The 22,075-nt window shown below is 35.9% G+C and overlaps 1 protein-coding gene across 3 annotated transcripts in view; it reads left to right on the forward strand.

The window, feature by feature from the left end:
• PHIP (pleckstrin homology domain interacting protein) overlaps positions 1 to 22,075 on the forward strand; it is a 98,320-nt gene that overhangs the window by 64,882 nt on the left and 11,363 nt on the right. For all 3 annotated transcript variants that reach the window (XM_015859017.2, XM_015859018.2, XM_015859019.2), the window contains 15 exons: positions 4,710 to 4,850; positions 5,513 to 5,589; positions 6,244 to 6,475; positions 8,849 to 8,968; positions 10,888 to 10,995; positions 11,404 to 11,528; positions 11,723 to 11,805; positions 14,863 to 14,974; positions 15,175 to 15,236; positions 16,158 to 16,313; positions 17,602 to 17,722; positions 19,603 to 19,728; positions 20,984 to 21,056; positions 21,425 to 21,475; positions 21,854 to 22,003. In XM_015859017.2, the coding sequence (XP_015714503.1) occupies positions 4,710 to 4,850; positions 5,513 to 5,589; positions 6,244 to 6,475; positions 8,849 to 8,968; positions 10,888 to 10,995; positions 11,404 to 11,528; positions 11,723 to 11,805; positions 14,863 to 14,974; positions 15,175 to 15,236; positions 16,158 to 16,313; positions 17,602 to 17,722; positions 19,603 to 19,728; positions 20,984 to 21,056; positions 21,425 to 21,475; positions 21,854 to 22,003 (1,737 nt within the window). The remainder of the gene's footprint in view (positions 1 to 4,709; positions 4,851 to 5,512; positions 5,590 to 6,243; positions 6,476 to 8,848; positions 8,969 to 10,887; positions 10,996 to 11,403; positions 11,529 to 11,722; positions 11,806 to 14,862; positions 14,975 to 15,174; positions 15,237 to 16,157; positions 16,314 to 17,601; positions 17,723 to 19,602; positions 19,729 to 20,983; positions 21,057 to 21,424; positions 21,476 to 21,853; positions 22,004 to 22,075) is intronic.

The raw sequence follows: 22,075 nt of genomic DNA on the forward strand, positions 1-22,075 counted from the left end.
TCAAATGTGGAAAAATCTTAAGAAAGTAAATGTATAAACACTGTGCAGATATTGACCACACACTTAATTCCTATGATATATAATTAACATTCTTTGGGAGAAAGGGACTGATACTGTAAGCAATCTGAAATAAGTTTCATATGCTGAGTACTGTTTTCAGTTTCTTTCTCAAATTTCTTGCCTTTAAATTACATGCATTGCAATTAAGTGCTTGCTCAAGAATGTCTGAAGATTTTTTATTTTATTTTTTTTTCCAATTTATCTGCCAAATTTTCTTTCCAGAGATATGAAGCTGTTTCTCCTTCTTGTTTTTGGAGGTAGTCATGGTAGAATATCATAATATGACATATAGACAGTCGGCTGAATATGAGCCACCACTGTGCCCAGGTGGCCAGGAAGGCCAATAGCATCCTGGCTTGTATCAAGAATGGTGTGATGAGCAGGACTAGGGAAGTCATCCTGCCCATGTACTCAGCATTGGTGAGGCCTCACCTCGAGTACTGTGTTCAGTTTTGGGCACCTCAGCACAGGAAAGACGTGGAGGTACTGGAGCAGGTCCAGAGAAGGGCAACAAGGCTTGTGAAGGGCTTGGAAAATCATCATATTGGAAGATTTGGGTTGTTGAAAAGCATAATGATTATTAAAATCCCTTGAGATAAGCCTCAGAGGGATTCAAGTGTAAGTAGATATCAAACGGACTCGAAATAAGCAAATCTGCAGGGAGAAAAGGGTGCTTGATCCCAATTGATTAAGTTTCCTGGTTAGATAAAATGCTGTGATTTTAGTAATTTTTATTGCTGTGTATCACTAGCATGAGAACATTCTTGCTTTATAGAGTCAAAACAATAGGAGTGGTCATCTGAAATTGTTGTCTTCTGTAATGTCCATAATAAAATGAAGGACAAGGGAAGCAAAGCAAGACTGATCTCGTTTCAAAAACTGCAGTGAGACTTTTTTGATTTTTCTTTTTTTAAATAGGAATTAACTCGGCAGCTGTTCTGTTGCAGTTCATTACAGTGACTGTGTGACTTTAATTACAAACCGTGTTACATTGAAGATAGAACTAGAAAATACCATTTAAATCTTTCTAATCTTTCAGAAACAGCAGGTTCCGATACTCGTACCTTGTAATTTATATTTCAGTGAAGCTGAGACTGCAACCCTTTCTGTAGCTTAACAAATTCTTAAGAGTTTTGTGAGAGGTCTAAAGAAGATGGGTATCACTTCAATCATAGTATCTGGGAAATATTACTTTCCAGTAATATTCAAGCCTAAAAGTTACAGCATGAAGAATTGTAGAATGTATGTCATTCTACAATAACATCAGCTAATCTAGAAAAAAGTTAAACATTGTTCTAATTAAATTTCAATTATATTTGTGCAGTAGGAAATACTATTTTTATATCAACCTGTGATTTCTGTCTGTTCATATAATAATGATGAAGTAAGATATTTTTACTCTTCTTGATAAAATGACTCAGAAAAAAAGCCTCCAATCCAAAGTTTCCTTTCTTTGTCTTAAGAAGGCTGTGAGCATCTGTTGATGCTGGGGTTCTAATATTGGACACTTGCTTGTGACCCACTACTTTGCTAATAAAGACTGATATCTGTTGTGATAAGGAAGAAGGAATGATTCTCAGAGCATGTCCTGCTGGCGAGGAAACAATATAATGGCTTATCAAGATTCCTGCAACTCTGTATAGAAGTGTAGCAGTGCTTTGCTTCCTTGTGAAGTCAAGGTCTTAAGGACAGTAGAACACAGTACTTTAATTTGGAAGTTGCTAGGATACCTCTGAGTTTCCACAGTATCAGTTGGTGTTCAGAAATGGTATAAAGAAGTCCTTCAGCTCTGTCCAGATATGTATCTGTGCCTTTCAAATGCGGGAAATACCATCGCTTGTATCTCACAGAAAAATTGTTCTGACAGAAGCTGTAGTTTCTAACGTATCAATAGATGTGCTCTGATACTGAATGAAAGCCTTGGATATGATACAACGTACTTGTCAGCATGTGTGACGGTTCATCAAAGTATACAGAAAGAGTGAGAGGGATGATTGAACCTCAAATCATAGGTAATCTTAGCTTTATTTTCAAACTTCACATTAGAGTTGAGAGTGCAATTTCAAACTCTTTTCTTTGGAATATCTATTGAAAAAAGACCTATCAGCTGTGTTCCCTCAGCCATTGTTGAAGAGGATGGTCATAGTTTCCATTTTGTCAAAAAAAAAAAAAAAAAGAAAAGAAAAACGGGGGAAAAAAAAGAGAAACAGCTTTTACTGCCTTTACCTTCCACTGGAAACTTAACTTTAAACTTACCACCAAACAAATGCATTGCCTACAGCCTCTCATTAAATTTTGTCAGTGTTGTGGTGAATTGGAATGATGTCAAATCGCATGTTTTGGTGGGATGTGTATGCTGTATATCTTTGTGGTCTCTTCTTGAGCAGGGTGGTTAACTGAGTTGATCTCCAAAGGTCCATTCCAACCTCAGCTTTTCTGTGATCTTGTTCCTCGTGGGCAACAGCTTTTTAAGATTCTTGTTTTGATTTTATAATAACTAATCTAATTGCTGAACAGAAGTGTGTGAATTTTTAGGAGTTTTAGTTCCATAGAGAAAATGAGTAAGCAAATTCAGTGTAGTTTTACCATAGTTTCTGCAAAATTAATGCTTGTTATAGAGAGTACTTGACACATTTGTTTCGTTGGACTTGGCCAGTCCCATTTCTGTTGTCATTAGTTCTTCATAAAATATTTCATGATGCTAAGAGCTGGATGGGCTTTATACAAAAGCAGTGATTCCCAGTGAGTTTTCTATGAAAGTAGCAGAAACAAGTTGTTTTAACAGTGGCTTTTGTAACTTGTCAGTAATCAATCCTGAGAGCCTGACACGAAGTGAGCAGCCCTAGAAGGTTGAGGGCAGAATGTACTGTTTAATGGGCTGAGCTGCTAGTCTTAGGGCTGCCTTAGAGCGGTTTTGGGTAACGTCAGGGCAGCTCAAAGAGATCTGGCATGTGCTGCCAGTGAGTCCAGAAGGAATGCTGCAGGTTTCAAAAGTTTGGGCAATCTTGAAATGCTGATTGTTAAGCAGTCCTGCTAGAAGTGTCTTCAAGCAGCTGTGCTGTCAGCTTCTCAAGAGGGGGTCATTGGTGGCTTCCCCAGCTTGAATTCACTGGGCAGAATAAAAGAAACACACTTCATAGAACACAGAGTACTGTGTGTTGGTCCTGTGAGCTGCAGTGGAAACCATAATGGTATTACACAGCATTCTGGACTACCCAGCTGGACAGGTGCTGTCATTCCTGAAAAAAAATGTCCATCCTCCAACATAGAGGATAAGAGAAAAGCTCTGGCTATCAGGCTTCTGCATTTGGCTAAGGAAAAGCACATCACAGCTGCTTAGCAAAGTCTTACTGTGTTTTTTAACAGGAAGTGGTTTTTAGTGAGGAAAATTTAACCTTATGAACCAACTTTCATCATATAGGGACAGGAAAGATCGCAGTTACAGAACAACCCTGTCTGAAAGGGACCTCAAGAAATTATCAGGTCCAGCGTTTCATGGGAAAAGGGAGCCTAGATGTGATATTACCTAGCACCCTCTGCAACTGCATCTTGAAAGCCTCCAGTGATGAAGTTATTACTCCATCCCTCGGGCTTTTTTTGTCTGTGCTTTCTTTACAATGTTTGAGGTTTTCTGATGAGGTTGTCCCTATTACTGCAGAACTGGTTCCCTTTCTGGATGTTGTATAAATGTTTTAGGGCTGGAAACATCTTACACTTATACTGTGGGCCTCAACAGAGGGACAGATTTTAACTTGGGGGTGATGGGGTCCACACCAGAATAACTTTGTTAGTCTCCATGAGGGCTGATGTCATTATTTTTTCTTAAATGGGGGCAGCATAAAATAAGTTACTTCTGTTTTGGAAGTGAGGTGATACAACAAAATGCCGTTGTTCAAGAAGAAAAGGAGCCTAAGAGGAATAGCTACAAGCAGCATGTCCTACTAGAATGCTCTGATAATATTAATACCTTTCTGCTGTTTGTTCCAGTTCTGCTGACATTGTATTTCAACTATATCATCACTTAATAGATATCAGGTTTCCTTTAGGGAAGAAAGGGAACACTGGGGGAGCATGCCATCTTTTGTGGCATGTAGGGAAGAGTGCAGAAGCTGTTTCATTGGGACTGATCAAGCCTGAAGTTCAAGTACGCGTGTGAAAGATATTACAAGAGAAATCTTGAAAACAAGATGATAGCACTTAAATGCTATGTAAGAATGGGAGAACAATATAGGGTTACATACTTCAAGTGTTAAAAGCAATTGTTTGCTTTACATTTTCTAGGCTGTGTAAGAACTTGTTCTTTACAAGTGACTTTCATTCACTGAACCATTTTGTGCACCACCTTACCATTTAAAAGCCTTGACATAGCATATGGAGATGACTGTTACTAAGGGATGCGTTATTGTGTAGTGTCTTTAACAGATGTGATGCCTTAGGTGGAAAAAAAAAGACGTGCTTGAATTCTCCAAAGAGAATGTTCTCCTCTAGACAGCTTTAGTTTTATACTTGTGATGTGTTTTGAAATTTCTGATGTCGTATCATCTACCTACAGCAAAAGCTGCTTCCTATAATACAAACGTTAAATAAAACTGTATACTAATAAGACACGTACTCAAAAATAATCTGTTTTGATCTTCATGTCTTCACAGAACCATTCTCATGATCATTTACTAGACAGTAGTGACTCAAGAAAACAGCAAGCGAACCAGCACAACTACCGTACGAGATATGCAGTAGAAGAACCTGCAAGGTCTGCTGAAGAGTTAGAAAATGGACACAGTTCCTCAGACGTAAGAGCCTTGGTTTCATTTCTGTTTGTTAAGCTCCTGCTTCAGATAATTAAGCTTCTACTAAGCATTTTCCTTGTGTGTTTTCTTTCATTTCTTTAAAAATCAATATTGAATCATGTTTTCATGTGCGTTTATGTGTGTTCAGTTTTGCATAAAAAATTGACAAAAAGGGATTTAGCGAAACCATTTTGCAAAATAAATGCCTGCAATATTAAATCTTTCCCAGATCAGCGAACCTAAAAGGGTGGCCTGTGTAGCCTATTAGTATTTTTACCTGCAGGGAGGCTGGACAAGATGACCTCTAGAGGTCCCTTGCAGCCTGTGCTTCTGTGATGTAGCTACAATGGAGAAATGGGTGTTTATAATTTGTCCTAAATTTCTTTGATAGTAATTAAAAAATAAGAAAAAATAGGGAAACACTACATTAAAAAGTTTTGGAAATAATTTTCTTTAGAAGTAAGCTGGTCTTTTGAAATGAGGATTGAGAAACACTAGGGACTTGCCTGTGTGTTGAAAAATATTGCTGTGTACTATGCATCTCTGCATAAATGCTTCATTTCCTTTCATCTAAACAAGTCTGAATTCCAAATAAAATACTTCAGTTTTTTTTTGTTTTTTTTTTCTGTCGTGGTCCATCCCCACTCCTCTCTGCCCTTTGATAGGAAGGGGAAGTAGTTGTTGCCAGTGGTGGAACATCAGAAGATGATGAGAGAGCATGGCACAGTGATGGCAGTTCTAGGTAAGTGACAGTACACCTCATAGAGAAATGTTCTACTTACCAATTTTAAATAATCTTATCTTCAAGCAACCAGCGATTTCAAAAATGTACATTTAGAAGATGAAAGAGAACTTAAATTTTCAGGATTTTGTTTTCATCTATATGATGGATTAACTTAAAATTCAGGAAATGTTTCACCCCTGTTTGCTATCAGCAGAAGTATTTCCTGGTTTTTGGGAGGGTTCTTTGCAGGTGCACATGCTCTAGGCACATAATTGGATTTTCCTATGACTACCAGTCTGAGTTTTGTGACCGTCTCTGCTGCTCTGTAGCTTGAAATTAAAGCAAAGACTGAGGTTGTTTCGAGCCATTGCTGCTTCCTGAGCATGATTTTTTGTTATTAACTTTAGTTCAAAGATCTTCAAAGCCAGAAGACATGAGAATAATCTTCAGAATGTAAAATAAATCATCTGAACTGACCAAGTTGGGCTTATTATAGTGATACTAGAAGATGATGATTACAAGACTGAACAATTTCAAAGCTTTTGTTTTACTGCCATTTAAATTGAAGTTAGAATAGATGTTTTTAGGCGCTGTTTTTAAACTACTAAAATATTGTAGTTTTCTTTTTTTTTTTTTTTTAATTTCTTTATTTCTTTGATATATCACGTGTAGTGACTACTCTAGTGATTATTCTGACTGGACAGCAGATGCAGGAATCAATCTGCAGCCACCAAAGAAAATTCCTAAAATTAAAACAAAAAAAGCAGAAAGTAGCTCAGAAGATGAGGAAGGACCTGAAAAACAAAAGAAGCAAATTAAAAAGGAAAGGAAGAAAGGGAGTGAGGAGAAAGACGGACCATCAACATCACCAAAGAAGAGAAAACCCAAAGAGAGAAAACAGAAGGTCAGACAAATTTTGTGTATTAATAAATGATCATTCTAAGCGTCCTGACAGAATTCGATGACTGATTCAGTAATGTTAATTTAAAAACACGTCTTATACCAGTAATAATTGAGGAGTAGTGACTCACGTAAGTCAATAGATTGCTGTAATTACATGCTTTCTAAATATTTAGCGTTTCACTGACGGAACACTTAATGGCTTTAACACTGTTGTCTTGGACCGTAAATTTCATTTAGATGTTATGTGTGCCTGTATTTTTCTTCAGTTGTACTGACAGTCTCACCATTTAATTGTAGTTTCTTTTTAGGTCTGCACAATCATGTCATTTTCTATCAATTCCACAGTGTATGATATTTGAACTATATTTCAATTATGCTTCTGTCAAGTAGAACTTCACTTGACCAGGATTTTGTTATTGTCTGATAGGGTTTTGTTTGCTTTTTTATAGCTCCTGTTTTAAGTCAGCACATGAAAACTTTCAGTGACTTATGTTATTTTCATATTTTTGATGATAAATTTGCTTTTTGTTTGGTTTGATCAAAAAAAATTGTTCTTTATTTATGAAGACCAATAGTGATTTATCTGCTTTCATAGGTGCTAAGCTTCTATTTTTTAATACCTAAGGAAGTAACTGTATCATATAAGTGATGAACTAACCATAGTTTTGCTTATTTTATAAGATCAGGAGTCCTCACTAGTCCTCAAGATCACTGTTTCATCATTTTGCCTCCAATTAGATGGTAGGCTGATGAAACAGCCAACATGCATGTTAGCATATTATCATTAATGAACCTTCAATAAAGTCATAAAGGATGTAAGGTGGCAGTCTTACTCTTTAATTAAACAAGTTTTATTTTATTGTACGGAGTCATTAGTTTTAGGGTTAATACTAATAGTATCTTGATATTTACATAGTCTGAAATCAGAAAATGGCATAATATCACAGTTTTTTTTAATAGGTTAAAGCCCTAGATTAGCTTTTATTTTAAAGTATGAAATCAGGTACCAGTCTAGCATTTCCACTCGGGTTAAAACTGAACTGAGTGTCTTAGGAGGACCTGCATCTATTTTGGTCCCAGTTACTATGATGATGGAGGTCTTTGATTCCAAAAATGTCAGACTTAAATATTTCATATTTTAAAGATGACCTTCATTCTACAATCAGAGGAAAAATTTGGGCTGGAAAGAGCATCAGAAAATGATCACTTTAATCCTGAGTCCAGATAGGGTTAAGTATACCCATTATTCCTGACAGATAAGCCTTTGAATATTCTGTGCTAGAGATTCTACTGCCTTCCTGGACTGAGAGCTCATAGTCTTACTGGTAAAAATTCTTCCTGTTTTCTGAATTGGAATCAAACTTGGATCTTTCTACTGGAAAGAAAGAGGAAAGAAGTACTATCTATCTTTGTATCTTAGACACAAAATTATAGAAGAAAGAATGTTTTTTCTATTGATGTATTGGCTGCCAAGATGTTGAATGGTGCTTCCATTTCCAATCCCCCTCCAGCAACAGTCTATGTAAAAATTAATACAAGAATGAAGAAGTACGTAGGAAGATCAAAGAGTGTTTTTCTGTGTTAGGGCAGACTAACAGACTGACTTCTCTCAGGAAGGAAGTTTGGGGACATCTGATATAAAAACTTTTATAAACTGGTCAGTAGTTTAACAACCAATATGGAAGATTTTCTTACTTATTTTGTTACACAGAGACATCCAGTGACAGACATGAAACTCAAAAAAGATTATTTCCCCATTCTCTTTCTACTTCCTCAAGAACAAAACCTGAGTATGGTTTTTCAGCTTAAGACCCAGCACCTCACTATTCAGATCAGGCCTGACCAAGAATGATTTCCAGTCTTTATGAGTTATCTGTTTCCTGGATGTAATCTTTGAAGGATGGTGGATTAAAGCATGGCTTTAACTATGAGAAGGAACAAGAAGGATAAGCGTAGAACCTGTTCATTGAACCTTGTTGCTAAATAGGAGTTTATAGTCATAGGTTCTTAATACAAAAAGAGCTAAAAGTCAAGGCATACATGCAGCTTTTGAATTAAGATTTAACAATTTTTGTTATAGGGATTTTATCTAATTGGTTCAAGAGAATGGCATATTTAAGTTGGCATGAGACTTCATTTTTAATAAATTCAATTATTATTACAAAAGATTGTTATTTAAACAGATGATCTTTAAATTGTTAATACTTTTGGTTTTGGCTAAGCTGGGTTTGTTTTCACACTGACAATGTGTTCCTTTTTACATTAAATATATTAGTGAATTGGCAGTCAGTTTTTAATAAAGCACTTCCCAAAACACAGGGCTGCCCTAAATGTTATTTTACTCATGTTAGTCTTGCGTGTGCATTTTCTTTAGAGGCTGGCTGTGGGAGTTCTGGCAGAAAATGGTTTGACACTGGAGGAATGGCTGCCTTCAGCATGGATTACAGACACTGTTCCTCGTCGGTGCCCATTTGTACCACAGATGGGGGATGAGGTATTGTAGCTTTTCCCCTGCATTCTTTTTTCTTTCAGCTTGTTTCTGGCTTTTTAAAAGATAATAACCTTTTTTTTTTTTTTTTTTTTTTTTTCTCCAATATTTTAACACCATTTATTATTGGAAGATTTTGGATTTTCTTCAAAACATTCCTTGATTAGGTTAAAATTTGCTTAAAATGTTTTGCACATGATGTTGCTTTGTTGTCCATGCTTTTGCAATAACATTGCTGCTTCTACTGCATTCAGAGTGTGGCTTTCCTTACGACACGTTTATAGAACTTTTGTTTCTGGGCTGCAGCTGTTCATGGATACCAACTTAGAAGCTGAACCAGTGGTTGCACATGCAAATTTTTACTTGTGCTTTTACTGAATCCAGTTTGCAGCATAATTATGTAGTATTTGTGTGAGCCTGAGAGGGGTAGCAGTTCAAGTCAGTGTTTCAGATAGAGAAAATGCTTAGGTACCTAGACAGTCTAGCAAACATGTTTTGGAGACAGTACTTTTCAAAAGATTGAATCCAAACAAATACATTTGGTGCCAGGTACCTTCTGGATACAGTGACATAGCCAGGGATTCATCATTACCATGTTACCAGTGGGAAACATATGGCAGAAATGGAACTGTAGTTCAGCTTGTCTGATTACCCAAATACAGTGCATATCTCTGCAGTATTTGCTCTTCACATGATAAAGAACATTTGTGACCGGGCGCTAACACAAACATCCAAAAGCAGTAATTGATTAAAAATATAATTCCCTGGGGAAGGGCACAAAGTCTTTTTTTTCCACTGATAACTTCCTAAATTGTTGTTGGAGCAGAGCTTGGAGCAATTTAAAATAATTAAATTAAAAAATAAATCCATTTTTATTAACTGTATTAATTGTGTAGAGGCTTAACAGAAACAGTAAGTGTAGAAGGAATTAGCTGTAGCCTATGTCTCTAAGTGTGAATGTGTAGCAAGAAACAGTTCTACCTTTTCTTGCCAGTTTAGGTTCTTTGAGGATATTGTGCATGTCAAGTACCCTGAAGTGTAAAGGCATAAAACATTTGTGATGTGAAGTAAAACTGAAGTCCTTCTCTAAGTCAAAGGAAAGAAAAAAAAGTCATAGGATATTAAGAAAACATTAAGTAACAGTGGAGCAGTGAGGTAGAAGCTTGACAGATGCTCTCTATAGTGTTTTGTGATACAACAGTTTTGTGAAGCATGTGAAAAATAACAGTGGTAGTTTTACTGAGGGCCATTTCCTCTGCTATGATGACTTTTTTTTTTTTACCTTTTTGTTACAGCAGGGGTTTATAACAAGAAATGTTCATCCGATTTCTATTAAAACTCTAAATTCTGAGTTGTGGAAGTTTGTAGTGGAAAATAATTTGTTTTAAGTGCTTAAAATATCTGTTCTTGTCTTTGTTAGGCTGTTTATTTGGTGGTATGGAAGTGAAGATCTTCCCAATAGAATAGTCAGTGTAGTTCTTGTTCAACAAAGGTGCAGTTAACTATATACTCCATTTAGCGATACCTGATTGTCATGTTAGGGCTGTCTTACTGTGTTAAATAAGTAAGTGGATTAGTGGGATTTCTAACTGTCATGGAATTGTGCTATATTGTGATGATAAATGGACAGTTTGGGTTTTGCTATTGATGTTGTTCTAGTTTCACATGTAATTTAAGATGCTTGCCTAATACTGTACATCATTTCCTACTTTTTTTTTTTTTTTTTTGTCTAAGCAGAAGAGTTTTTATGATACCTGCTTTGTCTGCCCTCTTAATTTCTTTAAGAACTTGTGACTTATGCAGGAAAAACAAGAAGTAGAGAAGTTGTTGATTACTGAGAGAGTGCATACATTGTACGACAGCAATACACTAGCATTCTGATTGCTCAAAAGCTTAGTCAGATAACTGTCTTGTTTCACTTTTAGGTCTACTATTTCCGACAAGGTCATGAAGCGTATGTTGTAATGGCTAAGAAGAACAAAATATATAGTATTAATCCCAAAAAACAACCATGGCATAAAATGGAATTACGGGTATGATTTTTCTTTTTTTTTTTTTTTTTTAAGGTATCTTAATATAAAAAGGAATTTTGGAAACTAGCTTGAGGAAGATTCTTGATACAGACGTTCCTAATATTGAGATCTTAAGATATGTGTAAGGGGAAAAATTTTACCTAAAATCCAAATTAAATAATACCCTAAACTGTACTTCTTCCTTGAATTATTTGAGTAAATATCAGTTAGTCTGATTTTATTTTTACTTCGCTTATATCACATAGAAAATATATTTCAAACAAGTTGCAATACAGAATTAAATACTTGATTTTTTGGCATGTGCTGGCAGAAATCTGCTAATTTTGGTACACTCATACTGTCATGTTTCAGAAAGTTGTATGAACAACGGAATTAAAGGTAACTAATATAGCATTTTGTTTATTCCAGGAGCAAGAGTTGATGAAAATAGTTGGGATTAAGTATGAAGTGGGATTGCCTACTCTCTGCTGTCTTAAACTAGCTTTTCTTGACCCTGATACGGGTAAACTAACTGGAGGATCATTCACCATGAAGTAAGAAAAGCACTGTTATATTCACATTGGAGCCTTTCCCCACCACCCTCCCCCTTTAAATCTGGATTGTTTTGAAAATTAGTGACTAGAACTGTAGTTTTTGGAAGGTTTGAAGTCAAAAGGTTGAATTATTACATAAGTGCCTTACTTTGTGTTTTTTATTACTTATTAGTTGTGTGTTCTGTTGTATTTAGGTACCATGACATGCCAGATGTCATCGACTTCCTAGTTTTGAGGCAGCAATTTGATGATGCAAAACATAGACGATGGAATATAGGTGAGTTGTGTGGAGTTTCTGGGTCTTTTTGATTTATTTATTTATCTATTTATTTTTAATTTTAATTTTTTTCCACATCTCTGTATTTTCATGGTAAATTATTTAGAGGTAGGTTGTGGTAAATAAATCCTTGTTTTATACTGGAATTGGAGGATAAGCTCTGGCTATATTTGCACATGGAGTGTCACTTTGTCCTTGACTGATCAACGGGCAAGCAAACAGAATACTGAAGGTGATTTGTGAAAGAATGTGCAAAGAAAACCTCAGTTGTGCGTTTACAGGGAGGAATGAAGAACGGCTTTTTATAAATACAATGTTTATTGGTAACTTAGGTTGGATGTTAGGGGGAAGTTCTTTACTAGGAGAGTGGTTAGGTCCTGAAACAGGCTGCCCAGGGAGGTTGTGGATGCCCCGTCCTTGGAGGTGTTCAAGACCAGGTTGGACAGGGCTCTGGGCAACCTGATCTAGTAAATGTGTATGTTTGGTGGCCCTGCCAGGCAGGGGGGTTGGAACTACATGATCCTTGAGGACCCTTCCAACCCGGGTCATTCTGTGATTCTGTGATCTGTAACTGATAACTTTTATCCCATGTATTGCCTTTCTCTCTATTTTTTACACTGAAGGCCCTCTTTAAAATAAATTATAACTAGAATACTTTTTTTCCCAGTTCTTTCAGACCTGCTTATTATATATGGAAATACAGAAACACTTTTTGAACCATTTGAAATTTGGTTTTGAAATTTTAGACTGTTCAAAGAAAATACCCTTCATATCTCTTTCTACTTGCCTGAGTTAAGTGTTGGATACTGGAGAATGTTTGTAACTGGTGTGTATTCCAGTTAGATCTACTTCCTAGTCAACTTTTCAGTACAACAGCAATGATCACCTTTTAACAATGTAATCAAACAAGGGGGAGAAAACAATTCTTTATTTTCGTTCAGGCGGTCAAGAAATAAACATGTTCTTATTCGTAAGAACACTCATAGATTGTCCCTGAAATTGAAAGATTGAGCAAGTATTACTAATTCTTCAGAGTTCAGGATGAACTCTTCCCCTAAGAGAGAAATTTGATTTTGATACCATGTTTTAAGAATTATTAGGCAACACGTATATAGCTATGATATTAAACCAACTCTCAGAGTTTTTGTAAACTAGCACTACTTGACCTACAGATTGAATTCCTGCATTTCTTCTATTCAGGAGCTGTGAGTAGCATATACAAGGCTGACTTTATATAGTTTTTAATACTGAGAATTGCTGAGGTTTAAGTCTCTCTTAAGAGAATACACTTATAAAGGTTGAGGAGTGATAAGTTTTTCTTTCTACTCAGGTATGTATTTATTGCATCTCATTGTCTTCTGGTTGAACTAGAATACTAATAATTGAGCTAAAAAATATTCTGGTAGGATTAATTGAACACTTGCTATTCATCGGAGGCAGGTACACATGCATATCTCATGGACGGCAGCCACTGTAAGTTTAGCATATATTTTATAATTCCACCAAGCTGACATTGTCTGGTGACATTCAGTTTGGGAAAATTATATTAAATCCCTCTTTTTAATAAGAGTTTTTGATCTAATGTCTACATAGTTTCTATGAATCCCATGGAAGTGATCACGCAGAGGGCAAAATAACGGTCGAAGGGATCTGTCTGTGGGCATTTTCAATTATGTGCTCTTCTTACCTTAGCATTCTGTCCACAGGAATGCTGCAGCTCTTGAAAAAATGCAAAGAGACAGCTGGTATATATTCCCTTATGTGGTTTTGAACTGCTTAATGCTCAGCAAGTGCTCACAATCATACCTACTCATGTCTCTAAAACTGATCGCTGGGGAATGCCATGTAGGGAGACTGTTCTGTAAGTGCTCTTCAGGCTGCTCTGTTGTATAGAATACAGCATCAACCCTTATTTTCATTTTGGAGGTTGCATTTCAGATTTTGCTGGTATGAATTAGTTCGCTCTGTTACTTTCAGTACACTTAGCACTGAATGGAAGTTTTGTATTTGTTATATATATTTGCAATCTATTAAAAAAATAAGTGCAGCAAAGAAAGCAGAACATCTGGAGAATATCTGTAGTCATTAATAGTTCAGACAACTACAGCAAGTGTTTGAGCAGAAGGTTGTGGGCTTTTTCCTCTGTCTGTGTTTATCGGAGGGGGTAAAAAGCATTGCAGAAGGCTAGAAAGTTGTGTGCATAGTCTTCAAACCTCTTGAAAACAGGAGTATGCAGTTCTTGGAATCTCAGATAATTTAAATGATCTTTGTTTTTGGACTGAGGTAAATGATTCTCTAAAATTGTTTCTAAATTCTGTAGCATGTTTTATGGGAAATGTTAAAAATTACGATGACGTGTGTTCCTTGCCTTCTGATGTGTAACTCTTTAAATAATGCTTCTGACCTTTTTGCTTAGCTCTACGATTGCGTTACAATAGTGAACGATTTCAAGTCAACATAAATGACTCTGCAAACCTTTTGAGGAATCTTTAATGAATTTAAGTTCTTCTACCAGGCAGATTGCCTGCAGAATAAAGGAAATGAGCCCCTGAGTTGCAGTTGGAAATTGTTTATGCACGTAGCTGAAAAACACTTCAGAAACCAAGGAGAATGAGCTCAGCAGCATGTAAAAGTATTCCCTGTACAGATGTGTCAGTGCGTAGTTATTTTAAGATAGCATGTGGCATTTAATGCGAGTAGATTTTAGTCTTGAAGGCGCAGCATTGCAATGTCCTAGTTCTATATGAAATGAAGAAATGTGTTCATATATCAGGGTCATGGAATTATATTTTCAAGCCACTGATTGTTTTTATTTATGCCCGTTCTTAACGGCTTCATTTTGATTTAAAGGCAACCTTCACAAATAATTCAAGATTTTCATTGTGGTTGTTTTTTCATTTGTTTCTTTAAATAATGTGATTTGTATTTGCTGATGCTGCAAGCATTCAAAGGGATTTCTCTATTCAAGAACAAGCTGAAGGTATCTGTGAACTGATTTTCTTCAGAGGGGAAAAAAGGTGCCCTGTATTGATGAAATTATTTTGTGTTCTTACCCAGGTGACCGCTTCAGATCAGTAATAGATGATGCCTGGTGGTTTGGAACAATTGAAAGCCAGGAACCTCTTCAGCCCGATTATCCCGACAGCTTATTTCAGTGCTACAATGTCTGGTTAGCAAACTTATCTTCAATCTATTATAATTAAATATTTCATTTGGCGTATTGACTGAGCAACTTCCTCTCATTAAATTCAGTCATGCATCTCACTGTACCAGTTTATTACAATAGTCTGTTAAATCTAAGTAAGTTATGTTACAAACATTTAATTACTTTAAGCAGTATTAGTAATTTAAATGTGGTTATTTTTTAAGCTGGGATAATGGAGATACTGAGAAGATGAGTCCCTGGGACATGGAGCTGATACCAACTAATGGTATGGTACATTATTAATTGAATCTGCTTTAAGAGTGTATATAAAGAAGTAAAAAATGTACAATTTCACCTTTTAAGGAGTGGAGGCACGCAAACCATTGCATTTAAAGAAATCTATTAAGATATGTATAGTATAGTGTGTATGTATATATATATACTATATATAATTGGTAATTCTTATAAATAAGTCAAAATCTAGACTGATAACATGACTAGAGTAAATATCTACAACAAGCAGACGGCTGAATCTGAATTTATATCTTCACTGCATCCACGAATGCTGTCTTGTGTTATAACATCCTTTTAAAAAAATGAATAGCAGTGTGCATTGTTCTCTGAAAAACAACCTGTTACATTATGAGTTCTCAAATTTAGTAGGTCATTAAGAGTGCCAGACTGATGGCACCTCATTTTGCTTGCTCAGAAGTTCTGCTTTTAGTATTTGGCTTGTGAAAATTCAGTGTTGAATCCCTCCATTATTGAATTCCTCTGTGGAGACTGTTTCAGTGTCTTAACACTGATACCATTATCTTAAGCTATGTCTGAAATTCATCCACTTCAAATCTTGGCTGCATTACCAAGAATTTGGGGTTTTAAGAAACAAACATAAACTTTAATTATGATAAAAGTTTACCCTAATTGGTTGTAAAATAAATTCTGCAGTTAGCTATATGGAAGGCAGTAAATCTAGTGTAATGGAGGATTTGTGAACCAAATTGCATCGTAAAGACTTAAATTTAAAATACAGCAGTAGAAAGGATACTGAATGATTTGCTCAAAGCATTTTTAATACAAAAACAATGTATTTGTCTTGATTAGTGATGGTCTATATTTTGAATTAATTTTTCTTAATTTAATAGATACTTATGTATCCTTAGTTACAAAGATGAATATTTCATTGAATTTCTGTGTTATGTTCTAGCTGTGTTCCCAGAAGAACTGGGGACTAGTGTTCCTTTAACAGATGAAGAGCGCAGAACACTGCTCTATAAACCTCTGGATGGAGAGTGGGGCTCCAGGACGCGAGACCAGGAGTGTGACAGAATTATTGCAGGCATAAACCAACTCATGACTCTGGGTAAGTCTGGAATATTATAGAAAGCGTTTTTGTATGTTTTACAGTTTACAGTTCATGTATACTTCTGAAATTACAAAAATCAGTTACCGCTAATGTTGCAAAATAATAATAACAATGATGCACTTTCTATTTGATTAAATGGAGCAGAACTTTATCATTACACATTTTAAATTTTCATATAGTGAGTACATACAAAGACTTGAACATTCTCCTAATTGTAGAAAGTAATTATTATTTTTTTAGTAACTTGGACACATATGAGCAGGGTTGGGTATATATAACATGTAGGTAAAAACAAGTACTTGATTTTTCATGTTAGCTACTCAAATTACTTACTAGGGTTAGGAGTGCCAGCCTTATGCTAAACAGAATATTAACTGTGCTACAGGTAGATAGGAAAAAAACCCAAATGGGTGGATACCTGTGTCCAGGGTTCTCCTTTGTTAGCCTTGTTATAACTTGTTATAACTCCACTTTTTTCTCCCACATCGCCTTAGTTGTGTCTGAAAAAAACAGAAGTTCTGTAAAAGCAAATATTGAGGGTAAAGTAATTGATTAACTTATGAAAAGCCACTCACTATTTGGATGTAGAACAATTACTCTTTAGAATTAGAAGGCAGCTTTTGATAAGGTAATTGTTAAAACACTACTCACATCACTGTAACATTTATATGATGGATGTGTGAGCTGGGGATACATCAGTGAAATACAGGCTGAATCACAAATGTTTGTGTATTCTGTGGTAAGTCAGCTGTCTCTGATCTTTGTGTAACAGTGATCATAAGTTACAAATATGTAAGTTGCCAAAGAGTTCTGATTTTGAATTATGTTCAAAAATCCTAGAAAACAATTAATTTTTGAAATGCTTCTGACTTTCGAGTATTCTACATTATGACTCATTTGATGTTATAAGAAGCATTCTTTTTCTTCCAAAATTTGTATGTAATACACTAATCCAAATGTATGTATGTTTAAATTTACTTTTCGAATGGGTGTATTTTGTATTCACTTGCTGTGTCCCTGAAGAGCATGGTGCTTCATGCATAACAGGATGGGTAGGCAGTGCAGCACTTGTGCTGGAGGCATACATGTCAGCAAATACTTTTATATGTAAGATAATACAAACTGTTCAGAGTGTCTAGCATGGTTATTACTGTTGATTTTGGGTAAGTGCCATGTGTTTCAAACATGAATAAATAGCACATGTTGCAGGAGGAAACTTTAAAATTCTTGGAACTCTGATTGTTTTTATGGTACATAACTTGGATTTCTTTTGATTTCTGTGTAGATATTGCATCTGCTTTTGTGGCTCCTGTGGATCTTCAAGCCTACCCAATGTACTGCACTGTTGTGGCATATCCCACAGACCTGAGTACCATTAAGCAAAGGCTGGAAAGCAGATTTTACAGGTTAGAACCAAGTCTCAGTTACTGCTGTGAAATCCTGCCAACAGTGGTTTTGGTAGCTGTTAGTCTTGTTATACCCAACTGGGAAATGAGCACAGGTGTGCTTTTCTGTTTGTCTAATCTTCCAACCCAAAGGGATTGAACATCTCTTGACCAAAATGCATTTCACAATTATGTGATGTAAATTCTTTGTTGATGTCACGTGAGATTCAAATTGCAAAGTAACTTAAGTTTCCTTCTGATATTTTTTTTTTTTTTAGTGGGAGAAACCTTAGACATAAAGCCTTTGTTTTATAATGAGCTTCTGTTTGTTTGATTTTTAATCTTGCATTATTACTTTGAGACGTGAAATGGAGCATAGATTCTTAAATTACTGGCCCTGAAATTCTAAATGGTTGGACAGTAACAAAAGTAATTTGTAAGCTTTATGTGATTTTGACTTTTTATCTTAACTGTGATTGCAATCACAGTTAAAAATTGTAAAATTGCAATTTTTCTTTGCAGCAAAAATATAGTCCATTCAGGAGGAGTTTCCTTTTAAATACTTCTTTTTATTTTTCTTGTCTTTGAAATTTTATGGCTTGCAGTTGCATCTCCCTCTAATGCTTTTGTTGACTTCGTCTGAATAGGACAAGGGGAAATGGTTCTGAGCTAGAAGGAGAGGACATTTAGATGGTATACAAGGGAAAAGCTTTTTTACAGGAAGGGTGGTGAGGCTCTGAAACAGGTTGCCCAGAGAGGTGGTGGATGCTCCATCCCTGAAGACACCCAGGGTCAGGCTGGACAGGGCTCTGAGCACCCTGGTGTGGCTGTAGGTGTCTGTTCATTGCAGAGGGGAGCCGGACCAGCTGATCTTTAAGGGTCCCTTCCAACTCAAACATTTTTGTGATTCCCAGCATGTTGATTTGGGCCAAATTTCATTTAGTTCCTAGAAATTCACATGTACTGACTGGAGATTATACTCTAAAAGGAAGTCACACTTCTAGTTTTTAAAGGATGCTTAGGTTTTGTATTTTATAATTCCCTAATGCACATACATCTATTTCCATGTTCATTGTGTGATAGTCTAGGTTTGGCTTTTCTAATGTACTGCTGCATCATCAGCAGTGGCAAAGAGTTTTCACTGGGGTTTGTTTCCTTTTGTCAGAAGCAATAGTTATTTTTGGTCATTGGCATAGCTTCTTCAGTAAATTGGTTTTTAGTAGTTTGTAGGATTGCCTGGGCTTGGTTAGCTAATAAGTATTGCCTTGTGTATTCCAGTGAATTATTTTCCTTTAATGTGTGCAGGAATGGCAGTTCAGATTGCTTGTGATGTTCTCAGCTTTTCATGAGGCCTTGCCCGTAGGGCATTATTCCTCTTCTGAAACAAGAGTCTTGGAATGCCAGTGTGTTTCTATAACACACAGACATGCACACCACTTATTTTGCTTTTTTTATACACTGTTTGTCACAATATTGTGACTATTCCTTAGTTAGATCATTAAATCAGATCTATGTGAGGAATTCTGATCATCGCCACCTATTAGAATAAGATGTGTACTTTCAATACATTTTCATCATTATGGTTTTGGTAATTCTCAACTGTGAGAGTTAAGAAGTGATACATGCTGGGTTATTTATATCATAAAGGATTAGTAATAGCTAAAGCATTACAGCTGAATCTTTCTGGGAAGTGCAGGCTGTCTGTGTGATGTCCTGCAGAACAATGTGCCTGAGTGTATGTGGTTTTTTTTGATTCAATGTCGAAAGATTCACAGGATAATACATTGGAAGAAAAACATGAGGCTTTTTCTCCTCTTTTATAATTCATTGTTAGAAATGTAGCCTGTTTGATACTGCTTTTTTTTCCTCCATGGTCTTAACTCCTGCTCTTTCTTATGCAGGCGACTTTCTTCACTGATGTGGGAGGTCCGATACATAGAACATAATACACGCACATTTAATGAACCTGGAAGCCCTATTGTCAAGTCTGCCAAATTTGTCACAGATCTTCTGCTGCACTTCATAAAGTGAGTTTCTTAATACATCTCTTGTCTCTTGCCAAGGTATTTAGCTCTTTGGAATATGAATTACGAAGAGGTGGTTCTGTAGCTTCAATAAGCCAGTTGTCTGCTGCTAGGGCAGAAAAAAAGAGAGTTTGTGTTGACAGAACAAGAGTACATTAGGTTGCAAAACAAGATGAAGTTTTATAATACACTAACTGGAGACTTTTTACTACATAATAAACATGGGTCTGAGTATCTGTGGAATGATGGATGTATTAAATTGTATTAGTGCCTTTCTTAGTATAAGTGGGAATTTAATTCTAAAATCTTTACAGCTGAAAGTGCCTGAAAGTGATGGTTGTTGTACACAATAAAAATGGGAGTCAGTAGATACAGTCTTAAACCTCTTTCGTGACTGTGATCTAAAGCTTGCTAGAGCTTATTATGCCTGCTGTCCTGATTTGCTTGTAGGCAGTGAATGCAACTGCTTTTACATGGTTGAAATGGCAAGATGCTTTATTAGTTGAACAAAATCTTAGTATGTTCCTTTAAAAACATTAGAATTATATGATTTACCTGAATAATCTAAGGCTTCTGTAGCCACTCATAAATCTCTGAGGTTTGCACTGCCTTTGATCTCTGACACTGGCAGAAACAGTGAAGTATACTTAACTGCATCAGATGTTAGTTATAGTGAAACCCACCTTTAGGGACAGATGCACACCTGAAAAACTTCACTGTAATAAATTTAGTTCTTTAATGTCTTTATCCTCCATAGCTTCTTTTCTTTTGATTAATTAAGCACATTGGTGTTATTAAAATTGTGTGTTTTTAATTGACTTACCTAAATTACTGCAACACATGGCTATTCTTATTTAATAATGGTCTACTTGTGCCAATTAATATACTCATTTAAGTGAGCTAGAAACACAAATAAAGTGTTTCTGATAAAGCTGAATAGGCTCCGAAGCCCTTTATGTAGTATAATACATTTTCCTAATGTTAATAAGCTCATGGGTAAGGGATTGTGGTTTTTCATTTTGAAATGTCACTGTTAAACATTCTATGTTTTATGGAATATAGAAAACATTTTGCAGCTTCTGAGCAGTAATTAGCTTTTCTTATTAATGTGGTCCTCTAAGTATTCCTAAGGCACTAAACACTGTATCACTTCATTTAAGCATGACTTCATGAATATTGTCCTTAATCTATGCAAAATACAGTTGATCCCGTAGATGAAGATGAAAAATAACACCAGTATGTATTTCTTTTTCTACAGAGATCAGAGTTGCTATGACATCATTCTATTATACAACGCAATGAAGAAGAAAGTGTTGTCTGACTCTGATGAGGTAAGTGGTTGTGTCTTGAATGTTGTCAGTGTTAGATGGGAGAAATGAGACTGAAGCATTTTTCTCACTTGATGCAAAAGTACTTTGTTCTGTCACTGTAATAGAGTAGGGAATATTGCCAATTAGATGTTTCTTGTTAGTTGGGAAACTGGTAAAAATCCAGCTTCCTCTCTTCCTGTAGCACAGAGGGCTTTTCCTTAGACTTCTGAGAGATTCTCAGAACTGACAGTAGCACAAAATGCTTTCTAGAGAGACGTGGATAGAATTGTTAAGTCTCAAATTACGAGGTGAAGTATGAAAGAACTTACCTACTCATCTGTGCTTATATTTCTTTAACATTTTTATGCAACTCATTATCTTACTCAAAGGAAGAAGAGAAAGATACAAATGTGCCAGGAACTTCCACTAGAAAAAGAAAGGTAAAAACATATTTTGTTGTTTATAGTGCATCAAATAATATGAAATGTCTTTGTAAACAAACGGGATTTAAAATTGCATGTCTTTAATTGTGTAATCTCGTCTTTTGGAAAGTTTTGAACTGATTGTGACTGAAGCGTTGCTCTCCTGAGTTGTCATTGTAAAAGAATTTCTGCATGTGCTGTTTGGGGTTGGACTCAGTGATCTCTGGAGGTTCCTTCCAGCCTCTGCAGTTCTATGATTCTGTGATTCTGTTGCATGTTATTAATTAATTAATGAGAACTTGTGTCCTGCAGGGTACCCTTTACATTTGGTTTTGTAAAAAAAAAAAAGAGAGAGGTGGTTTATTGAATAAGTACCAGACAATACTGTCATTTCAGGATCATCAGCCAAAGAGGCGGCTACGTAATAGAGCCCAATCGTATGACATTCAGTCATGGAAAAAGCAATGCCAGGAGCTGCTGAATCTCATTTTTCAGTGTGAAGACTCTGAACCATTTCGGCAGCCGGTGGATCTCCTTGAATATCCAGTGAGTGTTTGAGAACAGGAAGGTTGATTATAATGGAATAGTCTGGTTTTTTTACATTGTGACCATTTTTTC

This window comes from Coturnix japonica, chromosome 3 (genome assembly GCF_001577835.2).
Source record: "Coturnix japonica isolate 7356 chromosome 3, Coturnix japonica 2.1, whole genome shotgun sequence".
Classification (NCBI taxonomy): Eukaryota; Metazoa; Chordata; class Aves; order Galliformes; family Phasianidae; genus Coturnix; species Coturnix japonica.